The 17,512-nt window shown below is 46.5% G+C and overlaps 1 protein-coding gene across 1 annotated transcript in view; it reads right to left on the bottom strand.

The window, feature by feature from the left end:
• Positions 1–17,512, bottom strand: part of RTN1 (reticulon 1) — a gene marked incomplete at its 5' end in the record, with an annotated part of 123,164 nt that overhangs the window by 36,471 nt on the left and 69,181 nt on the right. Inside the window, one exon of the mRNA XM_080346106.1 lies at positions 13,847–14,629. Within this exon, the coding sequence (XP_080202232.1) occupies positions 13,847–14,629 (783 nt within the window). The remainder of the gene's footprint in view (positions 1–13,846; positions 14,630–17,512) is intronic.

Raw genomic sequence — 17,512 nt, forward strand, 5'->3', positions numbered from 1 at the left:
CACCTCCTGAAAGTGATTGTTATGAGGGTATCTTTGACCCAGAAGATGTGTTCTCACCTGCAGCCTCGGTCACACCTGTCGCCCACGTGCTCCCCCAAACAATGGCCAATGAAAAGGAGCAACCCCAGAAGCTCGCCAAGTGTTCTGAGGTCACCCAATGGACCAGAGAAAGACCCCTGAATGCTGGCCACGGTAGCATTGGCAAAAGAAAGCGTGAATCTTTCGAGCCTGTGCAGTACAAGCCTGGGTTGCAAAATCAAGGCGGAGACTGGGCTTGAACAATGGGAGTGAGAGGGGGTGAAGAAGCATAAGAGATGACTCCTGAATGGACACTGTGGAGATCTTCCCACCAGAGGATCCCAAACCACAACGGAGGATCGGCAGGACCCTATGTGACCGGAGACCAGAGGGATGCCTCTGAAGCTCTGCTGGTGGTAAATGCAGCCTCACTTCCCACCTTTACTTTTACTCTCCCTGTTTCTTTTCCCTTTTCCTTACTCCCTCTCTCTCTCTCTATCGCTTGCTGCTTTACGGGCAAATTAATAAAGTAAAACTGTTTGATTGAATTATAACCACTTGGCTTTTTGGTTGCCTTAATTTTGCGCTCTGAGATCAAGGTAAACAAACCATCACGAGTCCATCACCAAGTGGACCGTGACAGTCCTCCAGGCAGATGTGGCTGACAAGGGTTAATCTTCCAGATTTCATGGCTCTACCTGCTATATCCACACCTCTGGCTCTAGACAGCTGCCTGCTGCACATTCCCTGCTCTTTGCAATACCTCCCCTCAAAGGGAAGGTCTTCCATCACAAACTGAACTGCTCTGAGCCCAAAAGCATCACCAAAGTCACACTTTGTGTGCATGGCCAAAACTTTCACTCTGTCCTCAATAAAAGGCTCACACCTGGTAGCAACTGGCACTTAAGGGGTGGGATCCCAGGCCAGATCCTCTGTGAAATCTGTGACACTGGGGCATTAGGCTAAAGCATCATTTGGCATTTTCTCTCCAGCATCCTCACTTGTTTCCCTTCGCAATGTCAGTTTGCCCAGCCAGCTCAATGAATAATTCAGCACCGTTAAGCACGTGCCAAAGCCACTTCAGCACTTAGTAGGATCAGTTCTTTAGCCTTTTTCTCCATTTAAACTTCATTCCAACATAATCTCCCCTTTATTGCTGCTGGAGGAGCAAGATCTACAAGTAGAAAGTACACTACCAAAGCTATATGGAAATTTAGCTATATATATGGAAATCACCCCCTTGATAAAAATGGTGTGCTGCTAACCATTCTGCTTCACGCATGGTGCCTTGCTGCTCCTGCTCATTGCCACTTAGAATGATGGAAAAACCCGCTGTTTTTTCACAGACATTTATTAGATGTAAGGGTCAATAACCACACAACCAGGACGGTCTCACAAACCAGGATTCAGAAAAAACTGAGGTCATTTCCCAGCTCTCTTGTGTATTCCTGGTGTTATTGCCGTGAAATCAATTCATCACACCCTACAAATCAATTTATCATATGATAAATTAGTCAATCTTGGTCCCTTTTCAGCAGCTTTTCTAGACAAAGGGGCTTTAAGATGAGTGGGCACGTGTTTCAGCATCCAACCCCTAAGATGACAATATCATCTCCTTTCTTGCTTTGCCTGGATATTTAGACTGTTTAACCGTCCCTCACTGCCAGCCTGCAGCGCTGAGAAAACTAGGGCTCTCAGTATGGACAAAACCTGTAGGTTCTCAGCTTCCAGTAGTCCTGTCACTGTGCCTGAAACATCTTCAGTTCCCCAAAATGGCACTACTCAGACCCTTTCCCTGCGAGGACCGAGGGCTGCTTCCCTGGAACATCAGACATAACTGCACACTCAACTGCTGGCCCAGTCTGCATGTGCAATTATCATGTCTGAGAGCATCAGGCAGCAGAGTCAGCACATCATATCCAGCTGCAATAACCGTCTGTGCAAATACAGCGTATAGGTGAGTGCTCGTTGCAGAAGCCACAATTGCTACGATGACTTTTATTAAATCCCACTCATTTCATGACTCCCTGGTCGGAGCAACAACCTTTCCCTTTCAGCTATGGGTATACATGGGTCTGATGTTTCAACAGCAGCAGCAGCAAAGGTCCAGCAGCTCCAGTGCAGGTGCCTGAGACAAACAGCAACAGCAGCTCATTCTGTTGCTTTGGGAAGTAAGTTCCATCCTTCGGAAAGGCTCTCGCACTTAACCTAAGCAAGTAATCATAGCTGCTCAGGTTTCAACGGTACATTAACCGACAAAGTAACCTTCAGAAATCCTGACTCTTAATCTCCACTTGTTTTTTCTGTAAGCTCTCCTCCCCTTCTCCTTGCTCGTTGCCCAGATACAGACCTTGTTTTGTGGATGCTATCAGCAATTCCTTAGGATGGCTGCAATAACTCCCCCACCCCGTCTCTGTAAGGAACTGCCTATATTTCTGAAAGAAAGCAAAAAAACCTGTCTGTACAATGCCTGCCCCTGCCAAGAGCACCCACTGAGTGAGCACAGCTCCTAGGTTGCTTTTAAATGAGTCGTTGTGGAAACAGCAGCTCTGGGATTGTCAGAGGCTGGATTTTGATCTTACACCACTGTAGATTCCAAGGAACATCAAGTAAGGCAGAGGGTTTATACCTCCAAGGTTTCAGACCTTGGAAATCTCCATTTGGTTTGGTTTGAGGGTTTTTTTGGTTTGGGTTTTAGTTTTGTTTTTGTTGTTGTTTGTTTTTGCAAACCCCTTACATTTTGCAATCTCACTGCACCTTCTATTGAAAAGATAAGATGCAATTAAAAAAATTTACATTTTGCTCATTTGTATGACGTGCTGTTCCAACAGTGCTTACATCCAGTCAGATGATGTAGCAACACCAAGAGCTGTTTCCCTGGCAAATTATTCTTTAGGATCCAGTTTGAAAGGGGACAGTCTTTACTGAGATTCCTACTTTATCTGGCAATCTGGGTAGTCTAATGCCAAATCCTTATTCCAAGCTATATTTGCTGCCTTGGAAGCCTCTTTCTCTCTAAGACATGGCTTTTTGCAAAGGTGATACTGATTATCTGTGTCCTTTTTGTGCCTCTCAAGTTACTGCAGCTCTAGAGGACTCCTGAGGTCACCGCTCACAGTAGTTTGTGCTCTAATGAACTGAGTTGTGGGTTATTTTCATGTGAACTGTGAGAAAGCTTGTACATCATTTCTAGTGATGTTAGAGAATTGCAGGGGGACTGGCAGCACCCAGGTGGAGCTAATCAGCACCCATGTCACAGGAGACTCCTATGGGGAGCTGCGACATGAAGCAAACTCCGACACCAGCCGAAACCTTTGGAAGAGATCATCAATTCCACACAAAATCACATGGCACCAGGTGGGAAAGGTTTCTTGCAAGCAAGTGATATCAGAGGGCTTTCAATGCATAGACCTGTGACTCAGGTTGAAGCTGCAAGGAAGATAAACCCTAAAATGAGTTTTCTGGTAAAGAGCCCTCACCTCAAAGCAACCCAACTGGCAGGGTATTTTTCACACAAACTATTCACTGCTGCGTAACGTGGCTTGCAAATCTGTCATGCTTTGTGTGTTCTGAGCCCTGAATATGCAGGAAACAAACACTCAGTCCTCTTGAGTGGAGAAAAACCCATTTCAGAAGCACAAGGATCCTTGTATGCCAAATTGTCATAAATGATGCTTGGCTGGAGCATCCCAGACTCTGAGCACGTGTGAAATCCATCATTGCTACCAAAATGATAAACCTTCACTCTCATTGCTAGAGCTGATTTAAGCAACTTTGATATCACCAAATGTCCCCACCACAGGCAGGGTGATGTTTGGCAGACTTGTGGTGGAGGTAGAAGATTACTGCCACCCAAACCAACCTGTCTTCTTGTAGCATTAGCTTTTTTTCCATACTCGTTTGTATTCCTCACACACAAATTCTCACAGCTAAACTAAGGAAGTGGGGTCTGGACGATCGGGTAGTGAGGTGGACTGTGAACTGGCTGAAGGGAAGAAGCCAGAGAGTCGTGGTCAATGGGGCAGAGTCCAGTTGAGGCCTGTATCTAGTGGAGTGCCTCAAGGGTTGGTGTTGGGGCCAGTACTGTTCAATATATTCATCAATCACTTGGATGAGGGAATAGAGTGACTGTCAGCAAGTTTGCTGATGACACGAAGCTGGGAGGAGTGGCTGACACACCAGAAGGCTGTGCTGCCATCCAGAGACCTGGACAGGCTGGAGAGCTGGGCGGGGAAAAATTTAATGAAATATAACAAGGGCAAATGTAGAGTATTGCATCTGGGCAGAAACAACCCCAGGTTCCAGTACAAGTTGGGGAATGATCCATTAGAGAGCAGTGTAGGGGAAAGGGACCTGGGGATCCTGGTGGACAGCAGGATGACCATGAGCCAGCACTGTGCCCTTGTGGCCAAGAGGGCCAATGGCATCCTGGGGTGTATTAGAAGGGGGGTGGTTAGTAGGTCCAGAGAGGTTCTCCTGCCCCTCTACTCTGCACTGGTGAGACCACACCTGGAATATTGTGTCCAGTTCTGGGCCCCTCAGTTCCAGAGGGACAGGGAACTGCTGGAGAGAGTCCAGCACAGGGCAACAAAGATGCTGAAGGGAGTGGAGCAGCTCCCTTATGAGGAAAGGCTGAAGGAGCTGGGGCTCTTTAGTTTGGACAAGAGGAGACTGAGGGGTGACCTCATTAATGTTTATAAATATACAAAGGGTGAGTGTCACGAGGATGGAGCCAGGCTCTTCTCAGTGACAAACAATGGTAGGACAAGGGGTAATGGGTTTGTAATGGGTTTAAGCTGGAACATAAGAGGTTCCACTTACATTTGAGAAGAAACTTCTTCTCAGTGAGGGTGACAGACACTGGCCCAGGCTGCCCAGGGAGGTTGTGGAGTCTCCCTCTCTGCAGACATTCAAACCCACCTGAACAGCTTCCTGTGTAACCTCATCTGGGTGTTCCTGCTCCGGCAGGGGGATTGGACTGGATGAGCTTTCGAGGTCCCTTCCAATCCCTAGCTTTCTATGATTCTATGAAATGAAGTGCTGCAAAATCAAAACACCAGAATGACCTCTTGCTGTTTCAGTTCCTATGTAACCACCAAGCTGCTGTCAGAATCAGGGGGGAGAGGATGTCTGTGATACCTCTCTAGAAAATAAAGCAGTAGGTAAGATTTCCCAAGTTGAGTAAAGGTCAAGAGAGTTAGGAAAAAATACTGCAGAGGAATAAAATGAAAGTAACCAAGTTAAGATTAAGAGTTAAAGTAACAAAATCACCACATTTTCTTCAGGGGGAAATCAAGCTCTCTGAATTGTTCACTCCCTGCACGTCCCTTACTTTCTATATTGTTCTGAACTGACATGAGCACAGAAGTCTCCTGAGGAAAAAAAAAGTCCCCTTTTCAGTCAATATTGCTATTATGTCCTAATCAGCCGTGTACTCTCGGAAGCTAAGGAAAAACACCAGTTAAATCAATACACACCTCCAGGTTTTATTCCCAGTAGAGATCTCCTGTCACACGCCCACCCTTCACAACAGTCAAATACATTAATTTTAACCTCCTGCTACCTACCAGACACAAATAGCAATACTCAGGGAAGTCCTTATTCTGTTTAACACCTGAAGAATTAGAGCCACCCTGAAACTGCCAGACAAGTTCAAAAGTTCATATTTCACCTCTGCTTGAGAAATAGAGATGTATTTTGTATGACCAGACCTTAATCATACACTTAAATCTGACCTGAAATGAGTCGATACTCAGAATTAATCAATAAAACTGGTGGAAACCCATGATTGCCAGCTCACAGAGAATTGCAGAGGTTCAGAAGCAACATTCCAAGAAGACCAGGAAATGAAATATTCCAGAAGTTCCCTGCAAAACATTACATTTGTGAGAAGACTGAATTAAGAGGCAAAATATTCTGTGTTAATAAAAGCAAAATGTTTGCATTTTTTCCTTCACCTCATTTGTATTATGGTGTATAAACTTCCCTGAGCACCTTTGAGCTAAAAACTTGAATTGGGTATGGAGAAACCTCTTTAACATCATTTATGGAAAAACCTTGCAGATGATATAACTTTTGCCTTTCATTATATATGATGTTTTTCTTTCTTGTTTCTGTACGCCCAGAAGAAACATATCTCCTTACTATATATTGTGTCAGCCACAGAAAAGCTGTCAATAGGTGTTAAATTTCTCTGTCAATAACAGATCTCTGAGATCTGCTTGGAGGATTCAGGCAAAGAATATATATATATATATATATGTAGGCATCTGGGAAAAACTGGCTAGCATGAGACTGTCAGGGTCACAGCCTTGCCTGAAAGCTGAGTCATTGATCGCTGATGCCAAGAGACACCGAAAGGGACACCACGTCAACATTTTGGCTTTCAAAACGTGCTTAAACTGTGAGCGATTCTGTGATTGTTTGTCCACGTGGACAGAAAAATCACCCATGAGCAGAGCGTTTGTCTCCTTTTGCCTCCCCCCGGAGCAGGACTGAGGTGACCTTGGCATGGCCATGGCCATGGATGTGGACGTGGACAGGGGCAGAGTGAGCAGTGAGCTTGTGCAGCACAGCTCACAGAGGATGATCTTCACACGTTACACATCTTTCTTCTTTGGCCTCTTCTCAGCAGTTGCTGTTTCTGTATGGATACCCACCAACTTGCTGTGCTTGGCTTAGACTTTGCCATTCATGGGTTTGATTTAAACATTTGATATAACCATCAGGCATCTGTATGTAGTCAAACAAGTAGCTCTTTTTCTTTTTACTGGTCAGGATTACAATCTTGACCTTGCAGGAACATTTTATAAACACCATCTTGTGTCATATCTATCAGAAAGGTCTGTAAACTTCTGTTTGAGGGTTATGACTTATGACAGCTCTTCAGAGGCAGTCTTTTCCTCTTAAAGGGAAGATATATGAAAACAGAAGGATAAAGCCTATAAATTTTTATAGCTCTGTATTTAACTCATACACAGGCAGTGGAGTGGATAGCAGTCCCAAGAGAAGACGTATGATCCTCCTACTTAAAGCTATGCCAATGTTAAAAGCACCTCTGAGCATCCAGCTACTGTGTTTAAGATGCTTCAACACTTCTGCTTTAAATGTTTGACTTTACCCAACACATTGAAAGCAATTTTCATGAGCACATCCAAAAATCAGGGAAGGAAACAGATGCCAGAGGTGAAATGGGCCAAATGCTCAGGCTATGGACAACACAGGTTGTGATCTGAAAGGCATGAAATTTATTGAGACATTTCTGAAGGTCATATCAAGGTCATGCACTATTGTGCATGCTGCTAACCAGGAGAGGACATCATTGCACTTGGTGGTTACTGATCCGAGCCGCTGCCCAAGCAAACCATCATTTGGGGAGAGGAGAGAGGAAATCCCCTGTTCTTTGCTTCGCTCTGATCCTTTCCAGAGCCCAGGCATCTCCTCTAAGTGACTGCTCATCACTTAGGAGATCCAGCTATGCTCCCACTAGACCAGGACTCCAGAAGAATCCCAGAGCCAGCATGTTGACCATCAGGTCTCCTCGTCCCCTCCGTGGTGAGGACAGGTGATCCTGCAGCCACTCCTGAAGCCAGGAAGTGCCAAAATCACTCCTCCCTCCCTGAATGAAAAGGTCTGGGAGGAACGGAAGAGAAATGATGTACAGCACAAACCTGCTGGTGTGTACACTGCTTGTTTCCACCACCATGACCTGAATGTCTCCAGGTTTCTCCAGCCCAGCTCCTCCATGCAAACACCCTCTCCACCTCAAGAAGGATTCAACCAATGGTAGAAAAGAATGAAGGGAACAAAAACACCATTCAGAAAGCTGGAAAACCTGACAAAAGAGAAAAAACTGAAGAAGTTTGAATTTCTTAGCCTAAAGTAAAGAACGATGGAAGAATGGCAACTGTTTTTGATAGACGCCTGGGAGCTGGTAGAGGATCTGCCAACAGAGGCCTTTCCAAATGAGTCACAAGCATCTGTCAAGTGTGCGCTACCAGGGATCCTGGCTGTGGGCCAGGAGATGGGCTCTCTGGACCTTGTGAAGTTCCCACCAGCCCACTCTGCATGAAGCTACATTGAGTGACAGCTCTCCTGTACCTTGCTCTGCAGCGTGCCTGCAGCTAATGGTGCTGAGGTGGCATCATGGGACTGACCCAGATTTACAGGCTCCAGCTCTCAGCTACCCCCAAATCTCTGCCTTTGCTGAGAAGATGGACAGAGCAACCTGACCAAACTGCTTTGAGCAAGGGGTTCGGCTAGAGACTTCCACAGATCCCTTCCCACCTAAATTATTCCACGTGGGAGGCAAGTGCACAGAGGTTCACCAATCTACTCCAAGATTTTGTGGCTAGGCCAGGCCTAAATTCACATGTTTACATCTCTGGGCAGGTTTTACCCCACTTCTACAGCATCGGAAGGCAAAGACACTCCAGCCCCAGGCAGGACATCCTTCTCCCCTACACCTTTTCCAAGCAGGGACTTTCCAAAGGATGCAAAGCTACCGGAGCCCCATAAAAAGCAAACTGAAGCAGGCAAAACAGATGGGCCAGGGTGTGGAGGCACTTACAGCAGATGGCACTAAAATATTAAACTAACATTACCGTATGCTTAAGCCATGGCCCAGCTTGCTGCTGATTGCAGAGCCAGCCTGGTGAAAGCACGCAGATGAGACATGAGTCTCAGATTGCTAAATCATCCTACCAAACATCCCCTTCTCATGGAAAAATGCCTCACTAGCAGCTCCTCCAACAGCAGGGACGTGCTAACATGATGCAAACGATGTTTTGCTGAACAAAAAGTATTTCCAGTAAGTTAAGGTTTCTCCCAGATCTCTGCTGGAAAAATATCTCAAAAAACTGTGTAAAATCAGTTTGTCTGTGGCACCAGAGGGAGACACAGTGACAGATTAAAGGGGCAAAGCCCACACTGGTGCTTATCCACCGAGTGACAGCCCCAGACACCATGGGATGGCACAAGAGGCACCAGGGAGGGGAGGGAAACGTTCTTCAACCCAGAGCATTGGCCAGTGTCACCCCAAAACCAAAATGATCCTTACTGCAGCTTATGACACTACCTGAGAGACACTGGGCTACCACATATAGATGGGTGGCCATGAACCTTGGTGTCTCTCACAGGTGCTTAGAGCCACAACAGCCACAAAGGGTGTGTAGCACAGACACACTCTTGTAGGGGACTAACCAGATTGATGTTACAAAAGCCTTTCATAAGGCATTACAATTAGGATGCTTCATAGCCTGGTGGCATAGAACTGTGCTGCAGAATAAAGCATTTTAAATGATGAATTTTATTTCACTGCCTTTTCAGCAGGACCTGGCTTGAACCTTGGGTCCTACCTGTTGTGCCACCTAGCATGTGAGTGACTGCATGACCCCACAGCCCTGGGACCGGGTCTTACTTTTCCCTATGCTAAATTTTATCATAAAATATAAAGAAAATGAAAATAAACATTATTATGAATATCCACTTTTTTTTTTTTTTTAACTTGAGCTCAGACGTTATCTGAAAGGTATCAAGCTGCTGAATGTTCACTACATGGATCAAGCAGAAGGAATCTCCTAATGTCACTGAAGGAGAGACTGGAGAGAGACCTGATGCCCCAGCATAAGGGAAATGTCCACTCAGGACCAGGTCCCCAGGCTGTGGAACACCAGCATGGGATAAGCCAGGTCACCCTGGCAGAGAGCTGTGACAGGCATGGCCAGAAAAGACAGGCAAAGACTCAGCCAAAATGCTCTCTAGCAGAAGCCTGCCTTGGTCTAGGCTTGTTTTAAACTTCTTGCAAACTGTCCCCGGACAAAAGATGCAGGCTTCCAGGGCAGTAGGTCTGTTCTGAAGTTTCCTGCATGCTGAAGCCACGTGCAAGCCCGTTCTGGATGTCACCTGAGTTACGCAACGTCACAGCGCTGTGCAGGCCACACCAATCAGCTGTATTATTTTCCAAAGTCTGTGAAGATCTGTTGCAAGACAGGGCTTTCTTGGAACAAACCTAAAAAATCCGCATTCCTTGCTCTGACTACTGGAAAACACAAATGCATGTGGTCGTCCTTCTCTGTAGCTGAATATAAAATATATATTAAAAAAAAAAGAAACAGAGCTGGCAAGCTCCTTTCCTGCAGAGCCACAGCCAGATGTGCCCTAAGCCCTGTTGTATAGGGGCTGTGTCCACCTCTGGGAGGAGATGCCAGGGTTGATGTGGGGGCAGTGACAGCCGAACAGCAAATGCAAGGCGACATGATCTTTCTGACCATGGGGAAAAGCGAGTGAGGCTGCTTGGTGGTTACTGGCACGGGAACAGCTTTGCTCTTTCAAATCGTGGTAATCAGCTCCAGTAAAATGGAGGTAAGAAGTCACTGCCCATTTTTGTTATTGCCACTGGATGGCAACAGACGTTAAGCAGAGACATTGAGTTATCACTGCGCAAAACACACATGCACTTGCTGTGCTCCACCTTGTTATTTAGGGGAATGGCTGTGATTTCAGCTCTCCTTGCAGACACACCAGAGAGGTCTCTAAGGAATTAAGCTGCAGGCCAGCAGCAAAACTATCAGCAAGGCTGTTCCTGGGGTGAGGCTGAATGCTGGGCTCTCACTTTGCACAGCTTCTCTAAGTATTTCTCAGATTGTTCACTCAAAAATCAATTTTTGTCTTGCCAGCCCAGGGCAAACTCTTCCAATGAGCCATGTGAAGTATATTCAATGCCAAGCATGTGAGTAGAAAACTCCTTAGCAGAATTACAGTATCGCACTGTGACATAGTTAACACATGTGAAACAAATGGCTATTTTTCAATTACATATATCTGGTAATGAGGTGGCGAAGGGCCACAGAAAGATCTACAGCTGGGTGTCAGAAACACAACCAGGCACATGAGAAACAGTTTCATTTGAACCAATAGTTTCCTATGAATCTCCAGAAACGCACTGACCTGAACTCAGGGAGGACTTCCCATGGTCATAGGTGGATCACTTTGTGAACACCACTAAAACTATCATGTCTTAATAAGGATTAGTGGTGGTAGCATGATGCTTCTGAGGTGACATGTAACAAGGACGTAACAGGAAACAATGAAGGTTTTTCTGTTTTCTATCTTTTAACAAGCACATGGTCACATCTTTTTAGTATTCTCTTAATGACAGGTAACTATAATTAAGATAGTTCTCTAAATTAAGGAATGATGATGCTGTTCTGGCTCTGGGTGACATTGTTCCGCAGCACCTCCATTGTGCAGCACTGCCACTTCTCCCTCTATGCGTATCACACATACCATGCCATGATGTAAAGCTCTGCCAAGACGTCAAGTTGATGCTATGAAGGCAATCCCTGTCCCCGTGGATGAGCTCTGCCACATCACTTCCCTGCCAGCAGATGTGGCTCCAGGCTGATGGAGCCTGGCAGGACCCAGTGGGGAGGCTCTGGTTCCACCAAGCCTGTTAACACTCCCCCTGGTTCACCTCTGATAACTGAAACACCACCAAAGTGTTTCATGTGAATTGGGCAAGTGAGGGGCAGAATCTCTTTTCCCATGTCAGAAGAAGAGGCCCATTCAATATAAAAATGGGCCACTGTCATCCATATTTTCTTATTTAGAGCCCACCTCCCCATACCTTGAAATCAGCTTTAAAGAGTTACACAGGTGTTAGCAACAAGCTTCTTGAGAGGCTTTATGTTTTTGTTTTCCTTGCCTTAGGCACTGGAGTGTCTCTAGGCAGAAAAGCACATGCCGAAATACTCCTCTATGCACCGCAAAATCGTAATTAGCTGTCTTGTGTCTGTCGGTCCTGGAGGAAACATTGCTACCACTACTATCCTATGGGAACACAAATAGGAAATACAAATGCACTGAGATGCAAGAAGAATGTCTGCTCACACACACAGGGATTTTCTCTGAGAACAAACCTCCATTGGCATCATTTTAGGCAGTGACAGAAATTAAATGAGACTCAAATTTAGGCCAAAAAAATCTCAATAAGATCAAGGAGGACTGAAAATTGTAATGACACCTGAAATGTCAAAATTAAGGGACAGACAACTAGCTGCCTGTGTGATATTCCCCAGCTACTTTCCTCAAATTCAAAACCAAATAAGTTAGCTGTCTGCCCAGAACAACACACAACATGGTTGCAGAGACTCCAGGTAGGAAGGTGTGTAAGGTAAATTCAATCAGCCCTACAGCTTCCAGAGTTTGGGTAGGGCCTGGGCCAGTCCCACAACAGGGGAATTCGGGAAGGGGCAGGGAAATGGTTTGAGCTCATCCTACCCATGAGGGAGGTAAGAGATGCACAGCACAACATCGCAAGCTCTGAGAACCTAGCAGGAAAACATACAAGCAATAATCATATGTTTCCTATTCAGCCTATTAATGTAATTAGTTCATTATCGCTAAGAATATCAACATTAACATTTTATTGCACTGCAGATCTTGCAGTCCTCAGCACATTGTGCAAGTTCGGGCTGTTTCCTTACTAGATGTGCACGCTTGGGTTCCCAGCGCTAGATAAATCAGTTGTAAAAATGTGCCACTTAAACGTGTCTGCCACGTCTCCAGGCCATCATGTGCTCAGACGTCTGCACAAACGTGGACAACAGAAAAAGATGCTCTCTAAGCAGTACAGGTGGGGTTTGCCCCCTCTCCACCTCTACCCAGTTGTTTGCAAGGAAGCAGCGGCTTTCTGAACTGCAAAGCCCCATCCGATAGAAGAACAAGGAACAGTCGCTGCCCCCCAGCCCAGCCGGGGGAGAGGGCAGAGGGGAGCAGGGGCAGCCCCAGTATCTGTCCCTCTCTCCCACACCAGCCTATAAAGCCAGAGGCACACAAGGGTTCTGGCTATTCAGAGCTGGCATCTTGCAAAGAATTAAATGCCTTTTTCTCTTGTGTGGCTTGTGAACTATGGCAGTTACAGGCTGCGGGGACCCCTGGCAGTGTCAGTGTGCAGTGACCGTGTGCTACCCCTTGGTCCCCAGGGTTTAGCTCTGGCTAAAACCTGGCATTGGCTCTAGAGGTTTGATGGGTCCAAATTGCAAAATCTGGCCTTGGCTGGTTCTATACCAGCTTTGAAGGGATCCCATGCGGAGACAAGTGCCCCTGAGCTCACCTGAGTACTAGGGAAGTGTCCTGCCCGTCCCCCTCCCAGAGATGGACAAGAGAAGGGGCTTTCAGAGGGGCACACAGGTTGCCCCCCAAGGCATGCAGAGCTGGGATGAGCATCCCCAAGCCACCTGCCTCCCTGCACCAGCCTGGAAGCATACACAAAACCCTCATTCATAATGGAGAGTGTCAAATTCATTTAAGCTGCACCAGCTTCAGTAACAACCAGATTCACCAAACCTAGTCCCTCTCTTCCTCCATATCTTTTTTACTAAATGTATCCTCAAAAACATTATCCTCACATTTCTGGGAGAGGCAGGACCACCCTCCTGATTGCACTCCTTCCCTAGGGCAAGGCAGGTATTATTGCAAAGAAAAAAGCGATCATTTATTTTTCTTTGCCCTCCAGATATCTGATGCACAAATCAGCCACATGTTCCTGGGGTTCCTGCTTGAGCCTAAAAATTATTGTTCCTGGCATTTTTATATTTTTTTCCCCAAGGGAAAGGAAAAGGAGAAAAAGGAGAGAATGGGAAGGTCAGAGAAGATGTATGCATTGTCACACGTGTACCCAGCTTGAGCTGAGGTGGTCCAGTGCCAGCAACACCCCCTGCTCACCACTACTAACATCTCCTCTACAAGGAACAGGTGCTTCTCCCTCCTCCCCATGTTTGTCAGCACTGCAAAATAAAACAACAACAACATAAACATCTGCATTTACCTTTCTGCTTATTTAAAAATGGCAGTAGGGGCGAAGCCATGGGACTTCTTTTGCCAGAGTCCTTGGAAGACACTTTACTTTGGTTAACAACAGTTTCTTCGATGGGTTTCTTCAGGATTATTCTTTCCTTCAGCTCCTCGGTGCTGACAGCAGAGGTCGGGGACTCAGCACCTACTTTTGGTGCAACAAAGGAGCATTTCAGGTGGGACGCGGACTCTGCCAGGTTTTCCCTGTTCATCCTGCTCTCTGTCGTTTTACTCGCTTCGTAGTCTGAGGCGTCAGTGCGTGAGACGTTCTCCTCCTTGATAATGTCCATGACCATGGGCTTCATCAGAGGGGAGTCCTGCTCCCTCTTTGGGCTCTCTTCGGAGGCCGACGAGGCATCGCAGGACTCAATGATGAGCTCGCTGTCGAGCTCAGCCTCCCGCTCCTCCCGCAGGATGCTGTACTGGATGGAGGGGGAGGCAGGTGATGGAGGGGGCCCTCCGATGTGGCTGAAGGTCATGTAGTTGGAGTGCAGTGCCTCCTCGGCAGCCAGCGGGTCCTCCGAGACCAGCTCGATCTCCGAGTCCCCCGACTCAGCGCTGCTGGCTTCGTTATCCAGGGATGAGGAGACGGCAGGACGCCCAGGTTTGGCCCGCTGGTCTCTCTTCTCAGTGGACAGGGCTGGCGACCGCTGCACCTCTGGGGTCTCAAAGGAAAAGCTTTTTGCTTCCTTGATGGCACTAATGATTTCATCCTCCGACAGGCTGCCTTTGCCCTGTGACTCCGAGCCAGATGGTTCTGCCACCCAGAAAGAAAGGGGAAAAAAAAAAAACAGCAAAAAAGTTAAAAATGAGATTTTCTGTCTGCTTAGGCAACAAACACAATAGATTCCACACTAGCATGGATCCCTCTAGGAGAGCTGGTACCACAGGCAGAAAGTCTCCCTGTCTGAAATGACTAACAGTATTAACAGCTTATCCTTACAGAGCATTTTCCATGCACATATTCATTATGAAAGAGGCACAAGGCACATGGCAACGCTGGTCAGTGCTTGGTCAGTGGCTCAACAATATGGTTTTCACCAGAAAAATCACCACTTGTGAGGAATGTGGGCTCGGGCCACACATGACAGCACCTGACTGTCACCGATGTGTATGGGTCTGTTCTGGGGACATGGGGCTGGTGATCATAACAACCCATGTGTAGTTACAAGTAATTTTGTTAAACTTTGAGGCAAGAAATGTTCCAGGTGCAAACTTTTCTCAGACTTTTTTTTCAGGGGGGTTGGCAATGAATTCTCCGAGTGCTTTTATCTCAGTTGGGTGCAAGCATGAAACTCATTTTTTAAACTGTAATTCTTAATATCATTAAGAACTACATTAACCAAAATAATGACTGACCAACTTGTCACCTCAAATTTGAAACAAAAAAGATTATCTGCATTTTCTGGCTCGTGTTGAAGAGGATTTGCTTGGAGAGTGAAAATGAGCAGCTAAAAAGGCTGGCGGGTCACCCAGGATGAGCAAGGAGCCCACATCCCATACTAAAAGGGAGCCCAGCACCAGACTTCCCAGCTGTTCTGCCTCCCTGTATATTCCTTTACCACATGGGATCCTGTAATGAAATCACATGCAATTTCACTTCCTTTGTTAAGTGCTCACAAGAAGAGGCGATGGAGGCAGCATGAGGTGCAGCTGCCATCCACACACAAGACCCTCCCTTTTTGGGGGGAAAAAGGCTGAATTGCACAGTCAGGTTGGAACTGCTTTGGGTGCAGCTGCTGCCAGCGACTCCCCAGGGCCACCCGGCTGTGTTGGTCACCTCTGGAAGCTCCTCTACAACAGAAGGTGGGAAAGAGGTTGTATCAGATGTAACTTGGGGAATAAAAAAACCCACAACACTATTTTGGGCTATTTCCTAACTTAATTTCTCATTGCAATAGCATAGCTGATTTCTTCCTGATCATATGGCTTTGCCAAGATGAATCAGGTAAAGGGGGAGGTTTTAATGACACCACCCAAGCCATGATGTCCTGCTGGGAGATGGGCAAGAAAAACAACCTTCCCACACCCCTCCAAGTGGTTTTGGTTTGTGCACCTGCCAATACACATCACCATCAGTTTTGAGCACATCTTGTTAGTACGTCTGCAGCTCCTCCGGCAAACTCTCTTCTAACACATCTTGCTCGCATGAGAAAGTCCTTCTGCAAGCCAGAGTATGGCCACAAACAGGATTATGGTGTTTGGGACTGTTACTACACACTCTGGTGTGGATGCTGGGAATTTTCTGTTGCATTGAGCAGGATCCTGTGCATCCTTTTCCTCTGGCTGCAGAAAGCCCGGCTGAGCCGCACCGCTCTCCTGCATTACCGCATGTTAAGCATTTTCTCCCCGAAGAATGACTTAATCCGGCACTCGTCCAAACAGGCATGTGATCACCAGCCCTTGTAGCGCAGCAACGCACTGTCCCACAGCTTCACCCCGCTCCTGTCCGCCCTGGCAGTTTGTAACTCTCAGCCACAGCATTTACCTTGCAAACAAAAACGTCTTTTGTGACCAGCAGCAGGGTGTCATATTTACCGCTGGCATGGGGAAGTGTATAAATATTCACCGCCTTTCAGCACCGGCACAGTGTATGACCAGGCCATGTCTTCCTTCCCCAGAAAGATGAGGGATAGCAATTAAAAACAAACCGTTTTCAAAAGACCTGATCCAAGCAGGGGGGAACTGAGGGCTTTGCCAGGATGCTTGAGGGGTATCTCGGAGTGACGACTTTGCTGGGTCACTGCGCAGAAATAGCGAGGGCAGGTTTTACTTTTCTACCTCTTACGAATGCAGAGTCTGGGTGCAGCGTGTCCCTGGCTGCGGGAACGGGGGAAATCCAGATAAAGAACACTGCAGTAGCCACCCCTTAAGGCAAGATGCCTGCTTTTTCCCTAACAAAATCAATAAGTAGTGATTCTGGCTTTCCAGCACCCCAATGCAAGGTGGTGGGACTTCCCACAGCAGCGCTGGGGATCATCTTTGCCCATGGAGAGGAACATTTCCATGCCAACAATCTCACCAGCCACACCAGTGCCTCCCAGTAAGGCAGCAGCCGTGATGCTCAGCCAAGTACTGTTCAACCGTTCTGATGGGATAGAGTTATCAAGTGTCACAAACGAGCCTTGAACAGTTGCCAAGTACTGAATAAATAACAATTAGTGCCTAAAGTGCTTAATTACCTCTTAGTGCAAAAAGTGTAAATCGATCAAAAATGGCACGCCTCCCTCAGAAGTAGTGTGTGATGTCACCCAGTCCAATAAAAGGGGAAAAATAGGACTCTCAAGTCTGCTTATCAAAAGTTTCTGGCTGACGCAAGCAGGAAAACCTCACAGATGTGGTTGACTTTTTCTGTCACTTTTTTCACGTGTGAACGTGTGCAAATACACACTCAGTTTTGGATAGAAATCAAAGTATTTCTCTAAGGACTGGTATTAAGTGTGGGTGGAAATCCCAGACTGCTATTTTAAGGTAATTTCACTTGATTTTTAAATGGCTTCTAGATGCCATTAAAGCAATGGCTATTTTAGCTTGAAGATGTTCATTGTTAAATGTCAAATGTTCATTGTCAAAGGGCTTTAATTGAAGATGTTGAAATTCAATTTCAAGTCTCAAAATTCTGTTTCCCATCACAGAATTT

The sequence above is a fragment of the Nesoenas mayeri genome (assembly GCF_963082525.1).
Source record: "Nesoenas mayeri genome assembly, chromosome: 5".
Classification (NCBI taxonomy): Eukaryota; Metazoa; Chordata; class Aves; order Columbiformes; family Columbidae; genus Nesoenas; species Nesoenas mayeri.